The sequence below is a fragment of the Hyperolius riggenbachi genome, chromosome 2, assembly GCF_040937935.1.
Source record: "Hyperolius riggenbachi isolate aHypRig1 chromosome 2, aHypRig1.pri, whole genome shotgun sequence".
Taxonomy (NCBI): domain Eukaryota; kingdom Metazoa; phylum Chordata; class Amphibia; order Anura; family Hyperoliidae; genus Hyperolius; species Hyperolius riggenbachi.
In genome coordinates this window covers 482182746-482209877 of record NC_090647.1, presented here as the reverse complement: position 1 = coordinate 482209877, position 27132 = coordinate 482182746, and the positions used below count along the sequence as shown (strand labels likewise).

At 43.4% G+C, this 27132-nt stretch overlaps 1 protein-coding gene across 1 annotated transcript in view; it reads left to right on the top strand.

Moving 5' to 3' along the window:
- SPECC1 (sperm antigen with calponin homology and coiled-coil domains 1) overlaps positions 1–27132 on the top strand; it is a 481287-nt gene that overhangs the window by 299952 nt on the left and 154203 nt on the right. The window contains exons 8-10 of the mRNA XM_068270298.1: positions 8183–8325; positions 9112–9212; positions 20412–20478. Of these exons, the coding sequence (XP_068126399.1) occupies positions 8183–8325; positions 9112–9212; positions 20412–20478 (311 nt within the window). The remainder of the gene's footprint in view (positions 1–8182; positions 8326–9111; positions 9213–20411; positions 20479–27132) is intronic.

The window sequence follows — 27132 nt, the reverse complement described above, 5'->3', positions numbered from 1 at the left end:
AAGAGAGCCTGAGGTGAGCCCAAGCTGGTCAATCAGCTTGTAAGCAAACACGATTGAAGCCTGACAAAGGCTATACAGACAAAAGCTTGCTTACTCTTATTCTTATAAGTTAGCCAGTAAATGGTGGTATCCTTCAAAACTTCTTGCTTTTTTTTTTTTTAAGGGTTTTGGGCAATAAAATGTAGTGTATATCATCTGCTGTTACATAAAACTGAGCACAAGGTCTGCCAGCAGTGTGCCGCCTCCTCCACTGTGGGGGCAGTAGAGATGCAGAACCATCTAATATCAATAGAGGGATGTGTCAGTGGGCAGATGAGTGCGAGGATCTTTGCTCACTGTACTAAAGGGCCATTCTAGTCAAACTATGGCATTTAATTGTTGGAGAATGTTCAGGATTCCTGCAGTCATGTGATAGAGAGGGTGGTGCTTGTACTGTGCAGTGGACTGTTCAAACCTTTTTTTTTTTGAAGGACACCCAAGATATTTCATCCAGTTACATCACGTGACTGCTTTTTATTGTACCTAAAAAGGGGGTATATAAGTGAATAGTGGCGTAGCTAATGAGCCCTAGTGCAAGTTTAACCTTGGGCCCTCCAAGCATTCCAACATAATACATATGGCGCCTCAAAACCTGCCAAGGACTTCCACAGTATAAGAGGTGTAAGCAGAGGAGGGGAACAGTTTGTTAATGATGCCCACTACTCAAAGCACATGTAGAGATGATCATTATCAGCATAGCACCATTGAAGAACTAATACTGTGTTTCAGGGAGGGCCCCTATGGTCAAAGGGCCCCGCTGTGGTCACACCCGCTGCATCCCTTTTGCTCCGCCACTGATAGTGAACTATTTCTTTGTTTAACAAATCAGTTTGATTTTAAACACAAAAACAGAGTACACAGAAATTAGCGTTGTGCTCCTACAGGCAGGAGAATACAATAATCATGTAACTCATTAACAATACCATATCAGCATAAATACAGAGCATTATAACATAATGTATTCCAGTATATTATAGGAGTATAAGGTAACACCAAACAGGCCAATTTAAGGATGAGAAGCGAATATCTGACCCTTGTACCTTGGAAATATAATCATTAATTTTATATGTATATGGAGTAGGAGGGCAACGCCTTAGAAGGAGAAAGAGGAAGGGAGAAAGAGGAGCGTGAAGAAAAAGAGAAGAAAAGGGAAGAAGGGAAAGAAGAGACTCTGAGCCCACCCCTGGACATAGCATATACAAGCTCACAATATAGAAGTTCAAACGGAATAGTGGAGTAACGAAAAGAGTTAAGATTCTATGTTGGAACCCGCCGTTGTAATATTATTGTACCATGGTGCCCATATTTTGTGAAAGCGTTGTGGACAGTTATGGTTTTTATATGTCATTTGGTACAGTGGAAGGGCTTTATTAATGGTTCGCTTCCAATAATTAATGGATGGCAAAATATTACCTTTCCAGACTCTTAGTATTTCTTTGCGTGCATAAAAGCACAATATACGGATTAGGTATTGTACAGATTTACTGCACGTCTGATCCTCAAGTAAGCCTAATACCAGAGCAGGAGTCCTATCATAATGGGATTCCAGAATTTCATTAATAATAGCAAACATATCGGTCCAAAAGGAATGAATTTTACTACTCCAGAACATGTGCAGAAAGGTACCAATTTCGGAGGAGCATTTTTGGCATATCTCACTGTTGGAATCGCATATCTTATGCATTCGCACGGGAGTGAGATACGTTCTGTGAAGAAATTTGACCTGAATTAGTCTATCCCTAGCTAAAATGGGGTTTTCACAAAATCTTCTAGTAGGTCTTCCCAATCAGTATTGTCTAAGACAGTAATATCAAGATTCCATTTTAGTGAACTATTTCTTATGTTTTAAATTTTATACATTTATTTGTCTAAATACTAAAGCATGCTTTGGAGATTATTGCATTTAACTTGTGGGCTGAGTTTGGCTTACTCTTAAGGTTGCCACACACGATACAATAAAATTATCCGATTTTACAGCAATTCGATAAAAACGATTGCATCTCTTGAAAAAATCGAAAGCTTTTTTTTTTTTCATCCAATCGGATTTCCCATTTTTTTTCGATTTAAATTGATCCGGAATGCCAGATATCTCTCTTCAATTTCTACTAAATATTGTATGGTGTGTGTTGGATTGTCAATTTATGAATATACACACCCTAGCAATTTTCTCAGTTTCCAATCATTTTTATCATAATTGAGGAAAAATTTAACATAGGTGTGTGGTACATTGGTCATATTTTTGAAATGTTACAATCAGTCAGAAAAATTGATTGCAATTCTTAAATTAAACAGATATTTAAAAAATTGTATGGTGTGTGGCCACGTTAATGCAGGGTACACACTATGAGATTTTATGGCCGATTTACTGTCAGATCAATTATTTCCAACTTGTCCAATTTACTTTCTGATCGATTTCCGAGCATTTTCTGATTTCCGTTAACTGTAATAGGAAATCGATCGGAAAATGCTCGGAAATCGATTGGAAAGCAAATCGGGCATGTTGGAAATAATTGATCTGACAGTAAATCGATCATAAAATCTCAGTGTGTACCCAGCATTAAGGATTAGCTTGTAGAATATTTACATGGTGCTGTGCTTATGCTTTCATCACGTTTTTAACACATGGTGATTGTATTATATTTTCCTGGGAGTGACTGGGAGCTTCATGCAGTCCAGAATGCAGATCTCCTCACAGAACCCTCTACAGGCCTTTAATGTCTGCTTCTGGCATTATAAAACCTTTTGGCCCCTCATCATGTAAGGAGTAATTACGTGTCTGTTACTGTGGATATGTTGCATTACTAAGAGACATCAAGGAAACCACACCACCGCATTGGTATATTTTATGTTTACAGCAGGCATAGGTTTGGGTTCTGAACTGATAAGGGTGATTTGTGATGGCTTTGTGGAAATGGATACTGCTGCAAAAGGATATCTGTAGTTATAAATTATTTGTTCGGTGAAAGCACAAGAGCACCAGTCTTATAAACTAGAATACATCTCTGTAGCTTTTGCCATAAATTCCAGGTTCTATTGACTGATGCCTTCATTTATCAATTGGTGTTTCACGTGTACTTGCTTCCATCCTCCACCAGAGGGCATTCTTGGAAAATGAGATTGGCTGTCCGTTCAGCATAACAAGACCCATCTCCCCACTGGTGTTTGTAGGAACAGGTAGTCATGAAAATGCTCCTGCCTTCCACTAGTCTCTGGAATTTCAGTGCTGTCAAATAAATGGATACAGGATTTGTACTTGGACTTTTAAATTCGCTACACTTATGACTTAGAGCACTATTTAGGTAAAAGAGGCACCCTGGTGTATGATGAAAGCATTTAAAAACAATTTAAAATCGATAAGGAAATGAGGTAGCTTACTTCAGTGACAAAAAATCTTGTGGTACAAAAGATTTTATTAGTAATAGCACAGGCAACGCGTTTCACAGTTCTGAGCCCGCTTCCTCAGGCCAATAACCGTGCCAAAATAAATAAGTCCAGCATAGGGAGCTTCTCTTATTAGCCTCTCTGTTATTGGCCTGAGGAAGCTGGCTCAGACCCGCGAAACGCGTTGCCTGTGCCACTACTAATAAAATCTTTTGTACCACAAAGATTTTTCGGCACTGAGGTAAGCTACATTATTTCCTTTTCGATTTTAAACTGTTTTTAAATGCTTTTTATCATATACCAGGGCGCCTCTTTTACCTAAATAGTGCTTCATATACCCCCACACGCCACCCGTCTGAGGGGTGGAAGCAGAGTACCCGTGGTCTACCACGGTTGAGATCTGTTTCCTGTCTTTCTTCAAAGAGAGCGACCGCATCCAGGTCCTCGGTGACCTCCCCAAGTGGAGTCGGGTTTATGGTCTCCACCTGCTTCTTGTGATCGTTTGCCCCTTGCAACCTACCTTTTTGAGTAGTTCTTATATACATCTTTTATTTACCAATTTGTTTTTACCTACTGCACCATCGGGCTCCCTTTTTGTCTCCTGTGCCTTTTCCTAGAGGGTGTCCTGACACCCACAGCGCACTACATTATGACTTAGAGGAACTGCAGTGAAAATAACAATGAATACATTTGTTTATTTTTTACAATATTAACTACTTTATCCACCACTGCAGTATATCTACGTCCTCTGTGACTTTATCTAAGCCACGTGTCAGTAGATATACGTCTTGTAGCAGAAGCAGTGCTGTGCAGGATTGGACTTGCTCCTATGCACATTTCTGGCACTATCTGATGCAGCACTAATTGGTGAATGGGAATATATGTTTCCTGAGCTAATGAGATTGATTTTTACCATTAAAAATACTTTTATTTTTTCAGTTTATAGTGAAAAATACACTCTGTAGCATTATTTCAGAATCAAATACCTTCACCATAAATTGTGACAGGAACATAATCTAAGTTTTGTGATAAGCGGTAAGAATAGCCAAACAAAATCTGTGTTTTAATCTACAGTAGCACTTATTATTTTTAACCATTTCCCCTCCCCCGGAACAAGTAACTACGCCCCTGCAAAATGCCACAACTCTGTGCAGGGGCGTAGGTGCTACGTCCCTCCTGCCGCGTCCCCCCGTTCCCCCCCCACCCCCACCCCGCTTGGTACAGCCGCTCATTACCGCCAATCGCCCCGCCGCTAGATCAATGAATGGGAAAACAAATCCCATTCATTGATCTAAGTTCCCCTGTGAATGGCTGCAGCCGTCTATTCAGACGGCTCAGCCATTCATGAATCCCGTGCACGTAGTGCTTCCGTTTTTGCACTAACAATATGGAGCTGAAGTCACCACTGAGGACATCTTGTGGCCAAATTGTAATACTACATCCCCCACCCCTTTTTTTCAGTTTATCATCTCTAGTTACTTTTCTTTTTAATTAACCCCTGATCTCTCACACTCCCCTAAAGTTACCTTTTTTATTTTTTATGTTTTTTTATTAAAAAAAAATTACAAATAAAAAAAGAATACAGAAATAGTTACCTTAGGGACTGAACTTTTTTAATATGTATACAAAAACCGTATACTACAATTACTTTATAAATTATGGGCTTGTAATTAGGGATAGACGCAAAACTTAAAAAAATGCACCTTTATTTCCAAATAAAATATTGGTGCCATACATTATACTAGAGAAAAATGTTAAACGTTGCAATAACCGATACAAATGGGCAAATAAAATGTGTGGGTTTTAATTACGGTAGCATGTTTTATTTTGAAACTATAATGGCCAAAAACTAAGAAATAATGATTTTTTTTTTCAATTTTTTTCTTATTATTCCCATTAAAACTGAGTTAGAATAAAATAATTCTTAGCAAAAAGTACCCCCCCCCCTCCCCCAAAGAAAGCCTAATCAGTGGTGAAAAAAACAAGATATAGATAGTTTTGTTGTGATAAGTAGTAATAAAGTTATAGGTGAATGAATAGAAGGAGCGCTGACGGGTGAAAATTGCTCTGGAAAAGAAAAACCCTTTGAGGTGAAAAGGTTAAACTGGAATTGGTAAAACTGAGAAATAAATGTTTGTTCTATATTTTTCCCTTGTTTTCCCATTAAAATTCATAGAAAAAAAAATTGTTTGAGGGAAAAAATGGCATACAATGAAAGCCTAGTTTGTCTTTGAAAATTATAGCTACACTGTCAAATCTGCTCTGGTCCATAAGTGGGAAACAAGGTCTGGATGCAAAGTGGTTAATTTATAGATTTATTCAGTGTTTGCCTATTGTAAAATCTTTCTTCTCTCTAATTCACATTCTGAAATGTATCACTGGTGTTGATATCTTTAGTTCTGCCAGGTGATCTGTACTGAATGTTTGTTACTGAGAGTTCTATGCACAGAGGGTGTTATTGCTTGCTTGGCAGTTGGAAAAAGCCGCTATTTCCCACAATGCAATGAGGTTCACAGACCACAAACTGTCAGGACCATGGTAATGTTATCACACTGTGAGAGGGGTTTCACCACAATATCTGACATACAGACACCCCCTCTAATGATCTATTCGGGAAAAGGTAAAGATTTATTGTGGAACAGGGGATCAGCCACCGATTGGAGTGAAGTTCAATCCTTGGTTGAAGTTTCTCTATAAGGTACTGCAACTACAGTTACATCGGGGCATTAAAGGGAAATTTTGGGGAATTAATCTTGTATTTAAAAATAATGTCCATGAAGCACTGCAGCACTACAAACACCAAAAAGTTCTGTGTAACTTACCTTTAACCCCTTTCCGACCGCCTAACGCCAATAGGCGTTGGTTTGGTGGCTCCCCCAGGACCGCCTAACGCCGATCGACAGCAAGTCCTGGGGTGGAGAGTAGCGGGGATTGCGTGCATATCCCCGTTGAGTTGCGGAGCTCTGTAAACAACCTGCAAGCCGTGATCGTGGCTGGCAGGCTGTGAAATCCAAAAACCGGCTGAAATGATTTGTAGTGCTGTGATCTAGTGGAGCGCTGTACTGGGGACAGCCCTGACACTTGGCTTTACCCTGGAGTGCCACTAAATGCGATCGCTCTCGAAAGCTGATGCCTATGAGAGACGATCACTGTGATTGGATCTCGGGGCAGGGAGGGTGGTACAAATATTTTTTTTTAAAAAGGCCTTTTTTATTTAAAACCGTTAAATTAATACTAATAAAAAATACTTGCAGCAGTGATCAGACCCCAACAACAAAAAGCTCTGTTAGTGCGCAGAAAAGGGGGGCAGATTTATTTGTGAGCTAAGTTGTATGGCCGTGCAGCACACTGTTAAAGTTGCAGTGTGCTGAATTGCAAACAATAGCCTGGTCACTAGGGGGGGTGTAAGCCTGTGGTCCTCAAATGGTTAAAGTGTAATTGCTGTTCTTGGACAGTAGCACTTCACTGCCTGCTCTGTCGGCTACAGAAGTAAATATTGCTGCTTTCCCATCAGCAGTCCATGTTCTTAGTCTTCCTGGACATAGAACCTTGTGTGTCGATGCTACTCGTACACTGCTCCTGAGTTTCTGGACAGTATGGGGCCTACTTTACAATACAAGTGGCCCTTTTCACAATATTACCAAGACAGTCTTTTTGTATTCTAAAGTGCACCCTCTAGTGACAGGAAGATGTGCTGCATGCTCAATGAGTAAGCTGCGGGAGATTGGTCCAAGAAGAAGGAAGACTTGGATCATTGCGGGAGCAGAGAGTTACAGGCACCTACAGCAACAGCTATAAGGACCTATTAACATTAAGGCCTTCTGTGTTTCGGAGTGAGTTCCAGCAAGCCTCAGGCACTGTAATATCTATCAATACTGGCTGTTATCTGTTACCAGCGGAGTTTAGAGAGCATGACGATAATTTCAGTAACACTTTGTGCTAATTAGTCAGTGAAAGCTTCATACACTCTGCTCATCTTCCAAGCAGACAGATGAGGGGCAGGAAATAGCCAGTGTTCTCCCCAGGCTCTCTCCACACATTCTACTTTACAGCATGGCCTTCACATGGGAATTACTCACAAATGGAAAACAAGCCATATTCTTGTGAAGTTTGATATTTCCGTCCATGTCCATTTCCATTTCCACTTTATGAGGCTCTGCCTAACACATTCTAGTACTTTATGCTGGTGAAATAGCTTCTAACCACTTTCAGTGCTCTCCAAATCTAAAAAGGTTTGTTTTTTTCCTGGCACTTGGCTTTACATATACCAGTAAATTGACCACATGCAGTGATTTATTGGCCACTTGGTCAGAGGTTTGTGTTGTGCACTACTCTGCAGAGTAAATAGACTATTAAAGGGATAGTTAACAAAACTTTATTTTTTTTATTTTTTTTGACACAATGAAAAAAAAAATCCTCCCCGCTAAAGGTAGGTGAGATTGAGTAATCACCTGAATAGAAATCGGTAACTGAGTGTCTGCAGATGAACTGCTTGTCTTTGTGCAAAGGGAGTTTTGACTGTGCTAAACATCATAATGTTCTATTTTGGCTGTATGTAAAGGCAAAGGCAAGGTCCTAGGGGCTATTATTTCACCACTGTGTGTGGTATGATGACATAAACATGTCAACATATAGTACAACCCTACCTAGAACATGGCCATATTCACTTTTTCTTTAATTGCATGTGTCAATGAACCACTGCTTAATATGTCACAAACTCAGTATTTTATTATGTTTATTTGTAATGTTGTCCGTTTTACAGGAGGTCACTGCGCGAAGGTGTCGTGGACGGGGACAACGCAACACATTGGCAGGAGCTTGGATTAAACCACGTCACAAACTCTTCTAACGAAGTTTCAACTACAGTCAAAACCTTGATCAAATCGTTTGATGGGGGGCCTCAAGGTAAATATCTGCCATTCATGAAACAATTCAGCATTGTGGTGGGCAAGGGGGGGATGGGAGGTTAAAGGAAAAAGGCCACACTAGTTTGACTTGAGAGGCTATAGTAACTCATGTCCAGTTTGAGTCCTGTCAACAAGGACAGGAAACAGTTTGTAGTGGGCACATGGCCATCAAAACTGTGGAGTGAGGACTTTGAAAGGTGTAGGCTAGTCTAGTGAATCTTGAGTTTCGGAGATACAGGGATAGTATGCTCACGATTTGTGATATTTAATGGCTTCACTTTGACTTTTGACAGCCTGGCATTAGCTTCAGAGCTGGATCGCCTTACTTGCTTCAATGCTGTTTTCCCACCTCCCACTAAACTTATATTCCTCCTCTGTGTCCTAGCTAACCATGCTGTATTAGAACAAGCCCAACCTCACTCCCCCAATCTAATATACATTTTAATTCCACTCCACCTCCTAGCCAGAGCAGTCCACACAGCCACCAACTCCATACCTCACCCCAGCCCCAAAATGGAAAAAGTCACATAATGAAGAAGTTGGGCACCTATTAGTCTGCAATTTCATCAGAATGTTTCCAACATCTTGTGGAATCCAATTCATAAATTACTGAGGCTGTGTTGAGAGTAAAAGGAGTTCCTACCCGGTATTAATAGTGTTCCTGATTAAGTACTTAGTGCCTATATATCTGTTCAACCTGTGGTAACACAACGCAGTACTGCACCAGTGAAGAGCAGCTGCTGAAGACTTCTTGTAAAATGTAAACATCTAACCTCTCTTGCAGGAGGTGGGGCAACCATTAGTCCAGTTCAGTCCACCCCCCGCAGTCCTCTGAGTGGGATACCAGTGAGGACCACGCCAGCGCTTGCTGTATTGCCCATGCAGGTAAACATTTTTTTTTAAACTCTGGAGTCCTTGTGATTTCTGATATTGTGTTGTGGTAGCTCATGTAGCAACCTCTGATATCTAATCATGTATGGTATAAGTTCTCTTACCATATTCATTTTGCAATGTTCAGTTAGATTCATTTTATTTAAGTCTGGTTTATGTACAAAACTGAAGGGAATAGATGGAAACCCCCTGCTTCATATGGTATTTTAATGATTAAGATAATACCAAATTATTAATCTGCTGTAGATTCAGTTAGGATTGTTTGAATGCAACAGGATAACTTCTCAATCAAGATTTCCCCTGCAATCAATTGAAAAGCATAATTCAGTTTGAAGGAAAGCAGTAGATTTTGCAAAGGGGTAGTCCGTATGACTGAATGCCTTTCAGCTGCGTGATTTAGATACTACTGATGCATGAAAGGTCAGCAGGACTGCCAGGCAACTGGTGGTGTTTAAAAGGAAATAAATGTCAGCCTCCATATCGCTCTCAGGTCAGTTGTCCTTTCAATTATGGGTGGTGTGGCAGTTGCATGGAGAGAGAATCTGGAGAAGTAAGTGGTGTGTGTATGCCACAGATTTTTCCTCACTGCTTTGCCATTAAAAAAAAAAATCTATGTTTTTCCCTAAATGCTTATGTGAGAAAAGAGATCCACACCAGGATTTGCTGTTCTCACTGAGAGAAGTGGTGAGGTGAGAAATAAAAGGCCGATTAGCTCAGCCTGGAATCATCATCATATGAGCTGGGTTGACAAACTAGCTAACTTTGCAATTTTGAGCTGATAAAGACTACAGGTGGCCACACACGATACAATAAAATGATCCGATTTTACAGTAATTCGATAAAAACTATCGTATCTCCTGAAAAAATCGAAAGCTTTTTTTTCATTCGACTGAAAAATCCGATCGGATTTCCCGTTTTCTTCGATTTTAATCGATCCGGACTGCCAGATATTTTTCTTCAATCTTTCTAAAGATTGTATGGTGTGTGTTGGATTGTCAATTTATTAATATACACACCCTAGCAATTTTATGAGTTTCCAATCATTTTTATTATAATTGGGGGAAAAATTGAACATAGGTGTGTGGTACATTGGTCATATTTTTGAAATGTTACAATCAGTCAGAAAAATGTATTGCAATTCTTAAATTGAACAGATATTTAAAAAATTGTATGGTGTGTGGCCACCTTACTGTTGATTTTAGTTGTTTTGATGGAACACATATTAGGTTTGTACCTTGTAGAGAGGATTTCTCAAGTTTAGTTAGTACATTATTATTCATGAAGCAAGTCTATGAAATGGTTGCGCATCGAACCAAAATGCACCTGACAAACATTCACTGCATAGGGCTAATAAGACTCACTAATGCACAACTGTGCTTATGGCTGTTGAACAGGTGCATTAAGAACTAATGCAACTCACAATACAAATAATGGAAGCAAACCTATGCATTGTCATTAATACAACTTATTATTGGGGAACCTTACCATTCTCTTTTTGGGAGAGACATTAGTTCTATGCTGCAAAGTATGTTAGCAGGGACGCCACATGCAGGCTTCTCTCGGATGTACTAACTAAATTAGTTAGTACATCCACTGGCAAGGATTTTGTTAGTGTTGTTACCAGTTTTCTGTCGAATAGTGTAAATATTGTGTAAATATTGTTTACAGCACAAATAAAATAGCTGTTGATGAACCACAATTTTGTTTGCTCTGTGCTTGTCAAAAAAACAAAACAAAAAGCACCTGCTAACTATCCTCCCATGTTATTATGGCTAACCTAAAATGTAATGCAGGTCCCAGAAATGGGTTAGCACAGCTTTTGAAGTGATCAGCAGAAATGGTCAATGAGATGCAAAGTATACTGACTTTCTTGCAAATTTGATTGGCCCAATTCTAAGCTTCATAATGCTTTCATTGCATGCAAGCCAGAATTATAAGTACATGTTTTGTCGGACAATAGATTTAATCCACAGTAATAAATTCTGCTGAAACTATTGGCCAATATGCACTGTGCTGTCTACCCTTCTGCCACACTTGCCATGTTTTCAGGCATCCCTCTCGTCAGCAGTATTGTATTATTATTATTATTATTATTTTTTATTTATATAGCGCCAACATATTCCGCAGCGCTTTACAAAGCACAATAAGACGACATTAGGAACATAGATACAACTAACAAATATACAGCAGAGTTCCAAGCAGCACAAATATTGTTACAAAAACAGTAAACATTAGGAGGATGACCCTGCCCTTGCGAGCTTACAATCTAATAGGTAGTGGGGGACACACTAGGTAAGGGGGTGGAGGATGGATGAGGCAGTGATTCTTTGCCTCTGATTACATTGTGACAAATAAGTAAATAAAGGGCTATAGCATGTTATAAGCTTGTCTGAAAAGGTGTGTTTTAAGAGTGCGTTTGAAGATGTCCAGGTTTGGCGCATGACGTACAGGCTGTGGAAGAGAGTTCCAGATAAGGGCTGATGCTCGTGTGAAGTCCTGGATGCGAGCATGAGAGGAGGTGATCAGCTTAGAGGCCAGGAGAATTTCTTGGGAGGAGCGAAGGTTGCGGGAGGGACAATATCTTGAGATTAGTGAGGAGATGTATGGAGGAGACAACTCGTGGAGGGCTTTGTATGTTAGAGTCAGGAGTTTGAACTGGATCCTCTGGGTAATGGGTAGCCAGTGGAGAGAATGGCACAGTGGGGCTGCATCGGAAGAGCGTGTGGAAAGGTGAATGAGGCGGGCCGCTGCATTTAGAAGGGATTGGAGGCATTTAGAAGGGATTGGAGATTGTATGTGAACAATGGAGCCTGAAAGCAAGCATACATACACGCAGGACATGCTGCTGCTCAGGTCTAAGAAAAGCACGTTCATTCATAGGAAATTGCCCGCTAATTATTATTACTATTGTACCCTGTTTATTTCCAGTCAAAATGCCATGTAAAACCCACATATTCGAAGCATCCTGGTGCTTTTTGCTTTCTTGTCAAAGTTCACTTGTCATGAGAGAAATGAGGAAATTGCTGCTGCTAGCTAGCTGGCGGTAAGGACCTTTTTATGCTACACTGTTCCTGTGATACATGAATACGTGTGTTCCCGCATGTTATTACACTTAATAACACAGTGGGATCAATTTAGTAAGGTAGGAGAACACACGGAGTAGCAGGTGATCTCACAAACGTGCGCTGGGTTTTGTAAATAAAGTCAATTATGTGAAAGAGGATGGTTACCCGGGGTCATGTGGGATATCTCATCTGGGTTTTTTCAGATCCCTCGTCTGGGTTTTTGCAGATCCCTTATCTGGGTTTTTTCAGATCCCTCGTCTGGGTTTTTGCAGATCCCTTATCTGGGTTTTTTTTTTCGGATTCCTCATCTGGGTCTTTTCAGATCCCTCATCTGGGTCTTTTCAGATCCCTCATCTGGGTCTTTTCAGATCCCTCATCTGGGTCTTTTCGGATCCCTCATCTGGGTCTTTTCAGATCCCTCATCTGGGTCTTTTCGGATCCCTCATCTGGGTCTTTTCGGATCCCTCATCTGGGTCTGTGTCGGATCCCTCATCTGGGTCTTTTCGGATCCCTCCTCTGGGTCTGTGTCGGATCCCTCCTCTGGGTCTGTGTCGGATCCCTCCTCTGGGTCTGTGTCGGATCCCTCCTCTGGGTCTGTGTCGGATCCCTCCTCTGGGTCTGTGTCGGATCCCTCCTCTGGGTCTGTGTCGGATCCCTCATCTGGGTCTGTGTCGGATCCCTCGTCTGTGTCGGATCCCTCATCTGGGTCTGTGTCGGATCCCTCATCTGGGTCTGTGTCGGATCCCTTATCTGGGTCTGTGTCGGATCCCTCATCTGTGTCGGATCCCTCATCTGGGTCTGTGTCGGATCCCTCATCTGGGTCTGTGTCGGATCCCTTATCTGGGTCTGTGTCGGATCCCTCATCTGGGTCTGTGTCGGATCCCTCATCTGGGTCTGTGTCGGATCCCTCATCTGGGTCTGTGTCGGATCCCTCATCTGGGTCTGTGTCGGATCCCTCATCTGGGTCTGTGTCGGATCCCTCATCTGGGTCTGTGTCGGATCCCTCATCTGGATCTGTGTCGGATCCCTCATCTGGGTCTGTGTCGGATCCCTCATCTGGATCTGTGTCGGATCCCTCATCTGGGTCTGTGTCGGATCCCTCATCTGGGTCTGTGTCGGATCCCTCATCTGGGTCTGTGTCGGATCCCTCATCTGGGTCTGTGTCGGATCCCTCCTCTGGGTCTGTGTCGGATCCCTCATCTGGGTCTGTGTCGGATCCCTCATCTGGGTCTGTGTCGGATCCCTCATCTGGGTCTGTGTCGGATCCCTCATCTGGGTCTGTGTCGGATCCCTCATCTGGGTCTGTGTCGGATCCCTCATCTGGGTCTGTGTCGGATCCCTCATCTGGGTCTGTGTCGGATCCCTCATCTGGGTCTGTGTCGGATCCCTCATCTGGGTCTGTGTCGGATCCCTCATCTGGGTCTGTGTCGGATCCCTCATCTGGGTCTGTGTCGGATCCCTCATCTGGGTCTGTGTCGGATCCCTCATCTGGGTCTGTGTCGGATCCCTCATCTGGGTCTGTGTCGGATCCCTCATCTGGGTCTGTGTCGGATCCCTCATCTGGGTCTGTGTCGGATCCCTCATCTGGGTCTGTGTCGGATCCCTCATCTGGGTCTGTGTCGGATCCCTCATCTGGGTCTGTGTCGGATCCCTCATCTGGGTCTGTGTCGGATCCCTCATCTGGGTCTGTGTCGGATCCCTCATCTGGGTCTGTGTCGGATCCCTCATCTGGGTCTGTGTCGGATCCCTCATCTGGGTCTGTGTCGGATCCCTCATCTGGGTCTGTGTCGGATCCCTCATCTGGGTCTGTGTCGGATCCCTCATCTGGGTCTGTGTCGGATCCCTCATCTGGGTCTGTGTCGGATCCCTCATCTGGGTCTGTGTCGGATCCCTCATCTGGGTCTGTGTCGGATCCCTCATCTGGGTCTGTGTCGGATCCCTCATCTGGGTCATTTTGGGCCCCTCCTTCTGGGCTTCCGTCGGATCAGAGCCCCCTAATGTTGGAGTTTCCTTCTGAGCTCATGTAAACTCAAGTCCAGGTTTATTAGATTACCTATCCTCTACAAACTCAGAAAATAAAGTCCAGTCCATCTATTTAAATAAGCTTCATTTCATTGAGGCCAGTTTTACACCTTTTTTTTACACACTGCGACGCGCCATGCTCAGTCGTTCATATTTGGTGTGTCACACATAGGCTTTCACTACCCAAAGCACCAAGCATTAAGCTTGGTACGGTAACGTACTGTTGCCCTTGTGTCGGCTTGAATACTTCTGTCGCACCTCAACAAACCGCAATAAGCCTGAAAGTCTCCATAGACTTTTGGGGCCACTTGTGGTAAAATAGGGTAAGGCAGCGCAGGTATTATCTGCAAGTGTAAAAGGGGCCTGAAGCACACCTGAGAGGGATATGAAGGCTAACCTATTTATTTCATGTTAAACATTGCAGTTGCCCAGGGTCCTGCTGATCTTTTTGGCTACAATAGTGTTTGAATCACACACCTGAAACAGGCATGCAGATAATCCAGTCAGACTTCAATTAGAAACCTCTGCATGTACAATACTGGAGGGGAGTATTAAAAAATACTTCTATAGAAAGGTACTCACAAAGGTGGGTTGCACAGGGGGCAACCGACCACTTCAGGCAATTGGAGTGTCTTAAACCTGACTCCACTCAGGTCTACTAGCAGTCCTGGACTCGGTCGCTTTCTTAGCAACAAACCTGCGCACCTTTGAAATAATAGGTGGTGGAATTCCACCTTGGATCAGGTGCGCAAGGCACCCCTCCTTGAAGGGAGGGATGAGTAAGGCACAGTAGAAGGTAAAGAGTCGCCCAATGTATATAAAACCTAGAGGTGCCCCAAATGCGGCTACGGCACTTTTATTTGGCCTGCGGAAGTGGGCATGGTCCCACAAAACGCGTTGCCTGTGCTTAATATTCAATGAAACTTCCTTACTTAAAGTGAGTTTGTCTGTGAGGTAAGCCACTTCAATTTTTTCATTTTATTGATTTTAAAGTGTTTTATATACATTGGGCGCCTCTTTACCTTCTACTCTGATCTGCATGCTTGTTCAGGGTCTATGGCTAAAGGTACTAGAGGCAGAGGATCAGCAGGGCAGCCAGACAACCTGTCTTGTTTAAAAGGAAATAAACATGTCAGCCTCCATATCCCTCTCGCTTCATTTGTCCTTTAAGAGGGAAGAATTGTTGATGTACTTGAAGTACTCAATATCATGCCAGGGGCCCAATTAAAGGGAATGATGGGATGACAAGCAGCTCTCTGCATCACTTCAAACTTTCCTATTATAATTTATCAAGCAGGTCAAGAGGAGATTGGATAAATCTGTGTGCAAACAAGAAAATCCCTTTCAAAGAGCCCCATTGGGTTTACCCCAGCAGGGAATGGGTTAAGAATTGATTTGGATTGCCTTTTCAGAAAAGCCTTAGCTTCAGTGCTGAGAGAAAAGTGGACAGGCACTGTTCACAGTTATAAGATAATGAATCTCCTGATCTCATTAAGCAGAGACATAATAGCCTGAGATTCTAGTGGACAAAATCCAGCTATTGAGAGCACCTCCTGTTGTGAAGGAAGAGTGGTGATGTCATGCCTTGGGTGCTTGTGTGACTGAATCCTGTGTGTGGGAAACACAATAAATGCTGTAAAGCACGCAAGCATGTGTGGCCATTTCATGGGGATCCTGTAACATTCAGTTGTTTGTGTTTTTGCTTCGTTTTCACTGGAGTCTATGAAATCTGTCACCAGCTGAGGTTCGGTTGTGGAGTTTTAATATGTAATGTAGAAGGCTTTTCTCCATGCTCTGAATATTGTAATTTTATTATTATGATACTTAACAAGGAAAGCTACAGTGGGATGCGAAAATTTGGGCAACATTGTTAATCGTAATGATTTTCCTGTATACATTGTTGGTTGTTACGATAAAAAAGTCAGGTAAATATATCATATAGGAGACACACACAATGATATTTGAGAACTGAAATTAAGTTTATTGGATTTACAGAAAGTGTGCAATAATTTTTTAAACAAAATTAGGCTGGTACATAAATTTGGGCACCACCAAAAAGAAATGAAATTAATATTTAGTAGATCCTCCTTTTGCAGAAATTACAGCCTCTAAATGCTTCATGTAGGTTCCAATGAGAGTCTGGATTCTGGCTAAAGGTATTTTGGACCATTTCTCTTTACAAAGCATCTCTAGTTCATTCAGGTTTGATGGTTTCCGAGCATGGACAGCTCTCTTTAACTCACACCACAGATTTTCAATTATATTCAGGTCTGGGGATTGAGATGGCCATTCCAGAACATTGTACTTGTTCCTTTGCATGACTACCTTAGTGGATTTTGAGCAGTGTTTAGGGTCGTTGTCTTGTTGAAAGCTCCAGCCCTGGCGCAGCTTCAGCTTTGTCACTGATTCCTGGACATTGGTCTCCAGAATCTGCTTATACTGAGTGGTATCCATGCGTTCCTCAACTTTGGCAAGATTCTCAGTCCCTGCACTGGCCACACAGCCCCATAGCATGATGGAACCACCACCATATTTTACTGTAGTTAGCAGGTGTTTTTCTTGAAATGCTGTGTTTTTTTTTTTTCCTCCATGCATAACGCCCCTTGTTATGCCCAAATAACTAAATTTTAGTTTCAGCAGTCCACAGCACCTTATTCCAAAATGAAGCTGCCTTGTCCAAATGTGCTTTAGCATACCTGAAGCTACTCTGTTTGTGCTGTGGGCATAGAAGAGGCTTCCTCTGCATACAGCATCTCCTTGTGTAAAGTGCGCCGAATGGTTGAACAATGCTCAGTGACTCCATCTGCAGCAAGATGATGTTGTAGGTCTTTGGTGCTGGTCTGTGGGTTGACTGACTGTTCTCACCATTTGTCACCTCTGTTTATCCGAGATTTTTCTTGGTCTGCCACTTCGAGCCTTAACTTGAACTGAGCCTGTGGTCTTTCATTTCCTCAATATGTTCCTAACTGTGGAAACAGACAGCTGAAATCTCTGAGACCGCTTTCTGTATCCTTCCCCTACACCATGATGGTGAACAATGTTTGTCTTCAGGTCATTTAAGAGTTGTTTTGAGACCCCCATGTTGCTACTCTTCAGAGAAATTTAAAAGAGGAGGGAAACTTACACTTGACCCCCTAAAATACATTCTCATAATTTGATTCCCCTGTGTATGTAGGTCAGGGGTTACTGAGCTTACAAGCCAATTTAAGTTCCAATAATTAGTTCTAAAGGTTTTGGAATCAATAAAAGGACAACAGTGCCCAAATTTATGCACCTGCCTAATTTTGTTTAAACAATTATTGCGAACTTTATGTAAATCCAATAAACTTAATTTAACTTCTCAAATATCTCTGTGTGCGTTTCCTATATAATATATAACTGAGATTTTCTTTATCGTAACAACCAACGATTTATACAGGAATATCATGGTGATTAACAACGTTGCCCAAACTTTCGCATCCCACTTAATTAAAAAAATTAAACTAGAATGTGTATTGCATGGAGGGGATACAGGTAAGGGTTATCTGATCAGTTACAATTACATCAGTGGCACACAAGTGACGATGCTGTGACCACTATTCATCCTGCAACAATAAATTATAGCAATATTCCCAAGTGATTGAAAAAGGGATTCCAGGCTAAATGTAAATTTAAACCATCTTTTAAATGACATGTGCCATGGTTGCTGATTCACAAAGATTATCTGTTGAATTATCTCACCTTACTTATTAACTCACAATTTATCTCTCCTTAAATGACTACTGTAACTACACATCTTAGTACAAGAACCTGTGTGCTGCTCTCTCCCCCAAGTGCATTCAAAGTTAGAGGACCTTCAGAGTAGAAATGAAAATAAGACAGCCTGCAAGTAAAATAGTTATATTTCCCTGAGAAGCCTTGTCCCGCAATGCCGTTCTGAAGTCCCTGCATCACCCGGCTTCCAGCGCCTGGCCCCGCCTCCAACTCTCCTGGAGAAAAACGCCAAGATATTTACTGTAGTCAATAGCTTGTTGTTTTTCTCTGCGGAGAGAGAGGAGGCGGGGCCAGGCACCAGAAGTCGGGTGACGCAGGGACTTCGGAACGGCATTTCTACTCTGGAGGTTCTTAATTTTAACCTCCTACCAACAATGACTGGATACACCGTTCCCTTCCCTGCCTAGCAAACACCACCGCTTGTCTACCACCTTGCTTCTTTGGGAAGAAAAGAGTTGACATCACTATTACTTACAACTGGAAGTGTGGATTGGATGTTGTATGTAGGATGTCCATCTTACATTTTTCAAGACTAGGCAATTGTATTTATGTAAATTGTTTAGCTTTACAGCGAACTTGAGGTCAGAGTGGTATGGAGGTTGGCATATTTATTTCCTTTTAAACCAGGGCTGTGGAGTCGGTACAAAAATCTTCCGACTCCAACTCCGACTCCTCAGTTCATGAAACCATGACTCCGACTCCGGGTAACCAAAATGACCCCGACTCCTTCGTCTAATACTTAACAGGGCTGTGGATTTTGTACAAAAATCATCCGACTCTGACTCCGACTCCTCAGTTTATGAAACCACAACTCCGACTCCGGGTGCCCAAAATTGCTCCGACTCCTCGACTCCAACTCCACAGCCCTGTTTTAAACAATACCAGTTGCCTGGCAGCCCTGCCTGATCTATTTGGCTACATTAGTGTCTAAATAACACCAGGAACAAGCATGCAGCTAATCTTGCCAGATCTGACAATGTCAGAAACACTTGATCTGCATATGCTTGTTCAGGGTCTATGGCTGAAAATATTAGAGGCAGACGGTCAGCAGGGTTGCCAGGCAACTGGTATTGCTTAGAAGTAAATAAATATGGCAGCTTTCATTTAACTCTCACCTTGGGTTCACTTTAAGGAAAAAATGGCAGGATAGTCATTGGTAACCAGTTACAGTATACATTTGATTGTTTACATACTTGGAAAGGTGGGGAAACCTCAAAGTAAAACACCGAAGACTAATTGGCGCTAATATAGTGCAGGTAATGTTACATGGTAAATCAAATAATGAGTGTTATGCTCACTAAATTGGGGTAGCAGTAGGCAATCACTAAGTGAGGATGATGTACTCCATACCCACTCGGGACAAAGGATGGTGATGTTCACTCTGGTCTCTCCCAAAGACCAAAAGGACAGTGCTTAACCAACCCCTTGTAAGAGTACTGTATACTAAATCCCCTAGATAAGTCTGAAGGACCGAAGACTATAATAATGATGTAAAAATATCCAAATTAAAAATAGGAGCCTAAGCATGACACTGGTCTCCAATAATCACAAGTCTTGTATTGCCAGCAGCTTATTAAAGAGACACTGAAGCGAAAAAAAAATATATGATATAATGAATTGGTTGTGTACTATGAATAGTTACTAGAAGTTTAGCAGCAAAGAAAATATTCTCATATTTTTATTTTCAGGTATATATTGTTTTTTCTAACATTGCATCATTCTCTAATATGTGCAGATTAGACAACACTCAGCATTCAAAATGATTCTTTCAGAGCAGTCTGTGAACTAATGACCTCTCCTCTGCCAGAGGAAAAGTAAATAGTTAACTAACAGTTGAGATAATAAAAGTCAAACAGCCCTCTCCACGACTTTGAAAGTCATAGAGATAATGGCTTTTTTGTATAGAGATAACAACTGGAGTTTCTTAACTCTTCCTGTACTGGAAACAATTAGACTGATGTATCTGATCTTAATGTTTTATTTCTTAGCTGTACTACACATACAAATCATAATATCATATTTTTTTTTTCGCTTCAGTGTCTCTTTAACTATGTGTTTCGTAGCCTACGCCACTTCCCAAGGCAAAAATACCAGCATGGAGCACTCCTGTTTTTATGTTGGACATTTTTACATCATTCTGGTCTTGAACGCCTTTCAATTATTCTGATCTGTTGAGCAGTTAAAGGGTTTTCAGTCTGGTGAAGTCCATCATGTTTTTGTTTTCCTTGGGTTATACCGCCACTGTTCTATTCATTTTAATGCCTTTTGTAGACAATGTTGTTAATATACCGTGTGGTGCATTAATCTGTCTTGTTTTATGCATCTGGGTAATATATCTTTTCTTCTCTCACAGCGGCTCTCAGCTTCCAACCCACTGAAGCTGTCAAGCAAGGATGCAGAGAAGCAATTCGATTTTTCAGGTAAGCTGCCACCAGTTAATAAGAGTGTTTAGTAATCAGAGCAGGGAACACTCCACATATTACTGCATCTTGAACACTCTCCAAATGCTTGTTGGAATGGCTCAGCCTTTCTGTAGCTGTTAAGCTGTGCGTGCCTGGGACGCTGTCCAGCATCTATTTTTATAACTGGCTCAATGAGAGCAAAGGAGCAACGCAAAGGGTTTTGTGAAGTCCGGATGTAGCTATTTTAAGAATGCATTCATATGTCTCAATAGAAATGATTGTCCATAGGTTGACGTGTCTTGTTTAAGAATCAAACATCTATATATCTTTACCAGGCTTCCTCTCCTGCCTGCTGCTTTCTCTGGAAGCTTTTTTCCGGGTCGCAGCACCTCCTATGATTCAGGATGCCTGATTGCAGGAGAAAGGTCTCTACATGAGGCTGTACGTGTGAGTGAAGGTCCACGTAATGTATGTGTAGCACCATGGAGGGAGGAATCGGGGTCATTTTTCACTTAACCTGCTGAGCGGTCTGGACGAGCTCAGCTCGTCCAACACCGCCAGAGGCTGCCGCTCAGGCCCTGCTGGGCCGATTTCCACCAAATAAAAAGCAGCACACGCAGCCGGCACTTTGCCAGCCGCGTGTGCTGCCTGATCGCCGCTGCAGCGCGGTGATCCGCCGCGTGCAGCGGCGAAAGAGGGTCCCCCCAGCCGCCCGAGCCCAGCGTAGCCGGAACAAACAGTTCCGGCCAGCGCTAAGGGCTGGATCGGAGGCGGCTGACGTCAGGACGTCGGCTGACGTCCATGACGTCACTCCGCTCGTCGCCATGGCGACGAGGGAAGCGAAACACGGAGGGCCGCTCATTGCGGCCTTCCGTGTTATTTCTTGCCGCCGGAGGCGATCGGAAGATCGCCTCCGGAGCGCCCTCTAGTGGGCTTTCATGCAGCCAACTTTCAGTTGGCTGCATGAAATAGTTTTTTTTTAATTTAAAAAAAACCCTCCCGCAGCCACCCTGGCGATTTAATCAGAACGCCAGGGTGGTTTAAATATATACAATCAAAAACATACTGGTAAGCTAATAGGACTTAGACTATGATAGGGAATTTAGACTATAGATATATGACTATGGTAGGCATTAGATTGTGAGCCCCTCTGAGAGACGGTTGTGTGCATGACTATATACACTATGTAAAAGTGTTGTGGGAGAGGTCTGTTCTCTATAAATGCTTAATAAAAATAATAATGGCACTTATAAAAATAATGCTGACCTTGCGCAGCCTATTTATGTGCCAGACTAGGCTGTTGAGAGTTGATAGTGATTATTAGTAATTGGCAAGTGTTTCATTATTTCTGCAGATGTAGGTCAGTGGGCCAGTAGGGGCCCCGTTTCCACTGCATGGCCTTTATTCACTAAGGGCAGTTCAGTAAAATAATTCAGGTCAGTAAAATACTGCATTCGGTATTTTATACTCCCGCACCGCCCCCCCCCCCCCCCCCCTCTCCAAATTCACTAATTCATGCGGTAGAAGTTTGTTAATATACCAAAATAAAGCATGCTTCAATTCACGAAGCCCTCGGTTAGTCTCACCAGCTGTGGAGCAGGCCAGGCAGGAGGCTGTGAGTTTTCACACAAGGGGTGTTCATGAGTTGGGTTTTTTTCTGTCCATTGCATCACCGGCATCCCTTTAGATGTGCTGCAGCCACAAGTATATACAGTACTACCAGTATACACAGTAGATATGCACATCTAAAGAGATACAGAATAGCTTTTTTAAACGTTTCCTTCTCCTGCTGTGCTGTTCTAAAGTCCCGCCCGTCAGAGTATCAGATCAAATTGTGTGAGACGCAAGACTGTCTGGCTCTCCCCATTTGCTTTCTGACTCTCTCTATTGACTGTCTGCTGTATCTGTCAGTGTTACAGCATGGAGAGTGTGAGTTATCGGCTGGTCAGAGCTGGGAGTAAATAACAAACCCTTTTACTTGATTTACCAAATGCTTTCATCTTTGTGAAATGCAATTTCTTGACATTTCTTAAGGTATTTACTGCACAAGTCGGTAATTTACCTCACTAGTCAGTAATTTTATTTTTCAGTGTGATGATGGGTTTAGTGAATTGGCATTTGGCAAGATTATTGGTAAAATCATCTGTCTTCTGCGTTACTGAATGTGGTAATGCATAGTGAATTGAGCCCTATGTGTTCCGATCCTATTCTTAAAATGCATGTGTTTGCAGGTGATTCACCGATCGCAGAGGAAATGTGATTATAATGGTGATCTCCGTTCCCCTTTTCCACAAATGTGATTCGATTTTCCCCCAAATGCAAATGTATGTTTGCAGGTTTTTTTTCCTACTAACTGTTATTCTTATTTATTGTGTTTGTAAAGCGCCAGCATATTACACAGTGCTGGACAATAAACAGGGGTACATACAATGGTCATAACATTACACAAGGTTATACATCATAGGGCAAGGTTATACAAGGCAGCAGAGTACAGGAAAACATGATCATGGGACTTGGGAGCTGGTTACAGAGATCTAGTAAATCAAGTCCGAGTCAGTACATGGGAAAAGTGTCCAATGATGAGGGCACATGATGAAGTAGGTTACACTAGCCAATGGAGGACCTTGACAAAGGCTTATGCTGGGTACACACGGTAAGATTTTCTGTGCAATTTTCCAACCTGATCGGTTTTTACACACGATTCTGCGCTCGATTCTCTTATCTTCATTCCTTCTTCTTCTCTTTTTCCATTCACTACTATGAGAAATCGAGTGCAGAAACGATCGGGAGCAATATCGGACATGACGGATTTTATCAATCTATTGCATGGAAAATCGTACAGTGTGTATTTGGCATTACAATCTAATGTGTGTGTGTATGCAGGCACGTGCACAGGGGGGTGCTCTGGGTGCCCAGGCACCTCCCTTTTTAAAATCTTCAAAAAAGGCCCCCCTCGCTAGGGAAAATAAGCCCCGCCCCTGACCGTGATAAGCCCCGCCCACCCGCGGGAAGCTCCGCCCCCGCCAGGGACACTTTCAAGTGAAGAGGCCCAGACAGGAATCCTAGTGTGCCATACTGACCTCTCCCTCCACCTAGGACCCATAGTGACCTCTACCTCCCCCAGCACCCATAGTGACCTCTCCCTCCACCTAGTACCCAGTGACCACTCCCTCCCCTAGCACTCACAGTGACCTCTCCCTCCACCTAGGACCCATACTGACCTCTCCCTTCCCAGTACCCACAGTGACCTCTCCCTCCCCTAGCACCCACAGTAACCTCTCCCTCCACCTAGCACCCACAGTGACTTCTCCCTCCACCTAGCACCCACAGTGACCTCTTTCTCCACCTGGGACCCATAGTGACCTCTCCCTCCCCCAGCACTCACAGAGACCTCTCCCTCCACCTAGCACCCACAGTGACCTCTCCCTCCACCTAGCACCCACAGTAACCTCTCCCTCCACCTAGCACCCACAGTGATCTCTTCCTCCACCTAGGACCCACACTGACCTATCCCTCCCCCAGCACCCACAGTGATTTTTCCCTCCCCCAGTGGCTACCCTCCTGTCCCCTGCAGCACCCACAGGGACCTCCCATCCCAAAAGCAGCACCTACAGTGACCTCTCCTATTGCCAGCGCCCACAGTGGCTTCTCCCAACACCCAGCATCCACTCCCTCCTCCAGTAACCACACTGACTTCTCCCAGCACCCACAGTGGCCTACCATTCCCCCTGCACCCACAGCAATCCCACCAATATTCAGCACCCACATTACACTCAACCAGTAACCCCCACTATAGCAAGCACCCAGTATTTGCACCAAGCACCCTGCACCCAATACTCACATCTGGCCTCAATATGGCACTTAGTACTTGCATAAAATAGCCCCATGACACCGACCCAATACCTGCACCCCTTCACCCTATAGCTGGCACCCAGTACTCACACCTACATGGCACAGTACTTGCACCCAGCTCTGGCATGTCACTCACTACTCACACCTGCACACAGCTTCCACATGGCACCCACTCACATAACCAGTACTAGCACCCGATGTACCTGCACTCAGAACCCACGTGACACACAACACCCACCCAGAGCTAGCACCCAGTGCAGGCATGACACCAAGTATTTGCACCTATGTGATACCCATTACCTGCACCCAACACCCACATGTTTCATCTGCAGTAGTTCCAGTTGCACTAAGCCTCCACTTGCTGCCCAGCACCCACACCAAGCACTCACATATGACATCCAGTACTTGCACCCAGAACTCAAAAGGGACTGAGTACCTGCAATCAACACCTACATGATGGTTGATACACACCCATACAGCCAGAATCCACATGACACCCTGTGCCAGCACCCAGAACCCACATGGCACCCACCATCTGCCTTTAGCACCCACATGACAAAAATACCCCACTATCCAGCACCCATCACCCATATGTCACCATGTACTCACTCCCAGTACCCACTTGGCACTCAGTATTTGCACCTAAGACCCACATACCCCCATAATCAACACCCACATGGCACAGTACTCACACTTCAACAAGTTCCAAACCCATTATATGCACCTAGTACCCATCCATGGCCAGCACCCAAATAGCATCCATTACCCATCCTTGGTCCGAACCCATATGAGACTTAGTACTCTCCAATGTCACACATCCAGACCACACATGGCACTCCCCACTCACTCATGTCCAACACTCACATGACTCCCTGTACCAATTAGCACTCACATGGCACCCACCATTGTTTATCACCATCTGCTACTCATTCAGCACCCAATACTGCATAGCACCCACTGCAAATAAACACCCAATACAAACTGGACCTTGGTACCCACAGCAGCTTGACACAGACTTTACTTTGGCATCTCGGCACCCACTGCAACTTACCAAAAAGTGAACCTTTGCGTCTTACCATCCACTGCATCTGGGCACCCACTGCACCTTGGCACTTACTGCAGTTTTGCATTTACTAATGCTTAGCAACCACTGCATATTGGTAACCACTTCTTTGCCTGAAAAGAGGCTTGGGTGCTGATCAAAAGGGACAGAGGTAATGAAAGGTGAGTCTGTGCCTCTACAGTGTGCTCCACTGTGCCCACTCTAACCCACTAACAGTGGGCACCTATCACTGCTGATTTGAGGCACCAAAAGAGTTGGAAGGAGACACACAATCTGCCTGTTACTGCTATAAAGGTGTGTGTGTGTGTGTGTGTGTGTGTGGGGAGGGGGGGGCGGGATAAGACTGCCTTATGCTTTATGGAGAGGGGGTATTACATACACAATTTAGCACGATTTATCGATTTCAAATTTGAGCACCACACCCTTGAGGATCCTCTGCATGGCCCTGCCCCTTCCTGCAGCACCCACACTGACCTCTACTTTTCCCATCAGCCACCCCTTCCCCTCATAGCTGGCACCCAGTACTCACACTCACATGACACCAAGTATCTGCACCCAGTCCTAAAATTGCACCCAGTACTCACACCTGCACACAGCTTCCACATGGCACCAACTATCTGCACCAAGTATTCACTTAACCCGTAACCGCACCCAAAGTACCTGCATTCAAAACCCATGTGATGCCCAAAGCCCACCCATAGCCAGCACCCAGTACAGGCATGGCGCCAAGTATTCACACCCATGTCACACCCGGTACCTGCACCCAGCACCCACATGACATCCAGTACATGCACCCAGATCTTACATGACACTAAGTTCTTGCAATCAACACCGGCATGACACTTGATAACCAACCATAGCCAGAACCCACATGACACCCAGTACTTACATCCAGAACCCACATGGCAACCGTCATCTGCATTCAGCAGCATGACAATCAATACCCCCCTAGCCAGAAACGAGGAGGGGGGTCATGCGGGGCAAGGTATTGCCAGGCCCCTTTTTTAAATAAATTTGAACACCCCACACTTAAGGACCCGCTGCACGGCCCTGTGTGTATGTGTGAGTGCGGGGGGGAGGTTAGACACATTAGATAGGGCTGTAAAATAGATGTTCAGGGAAGGAACTGTTGGAAATGCACTAAGGCAGTCGCACCCTGAAAAAAGGGGCTTTTGCAAGAAAATTGCACTGAGATTTGCATAAAACATGTGGTGTAAAATAGAAAAAAAATACAATTTTCAGTTGAAAAGTGTTCAAAAAATTTGGCAGTATGCATACCTCCCACCTTTTTGAGATGAGAAAGAGGGACACTTAAAGGGACTCCGAGCAGTGCAGAAACTATGGAAAGATGCATATCATTTTAAAGCTCTCTTTCTCCTCTTTCCAATGATATATAAACCGCCGCCCTACGCCTTTTAGTTTTCGCTATTTCCGCGATTGAAATTGCCGTGGCCACGATTTCAATCGCGAAAATAGAGAAAACTGAAAAACGTAGGGCGACGATTTAGGTGTCGCCAGAAAGAGGAGAAAGAGAGATTTAAAATGATATCCATCTTTCCATACTTACTTGTATTACACAGGACGACACTTTCCCCAGTGTCAGCAGCTCCATTCAGCAGAATGGAGCTGCTGACTTTAGGAAAAAGTCGCCCTGTGTAATACAATGTAACTATGGAAAGATGGATATCATTTTAAAGCTCTCTTTCTCCTCTTTCTGGCGACACCTAAATAGTCGCCCTACGCCTTTTAGTTTTCTC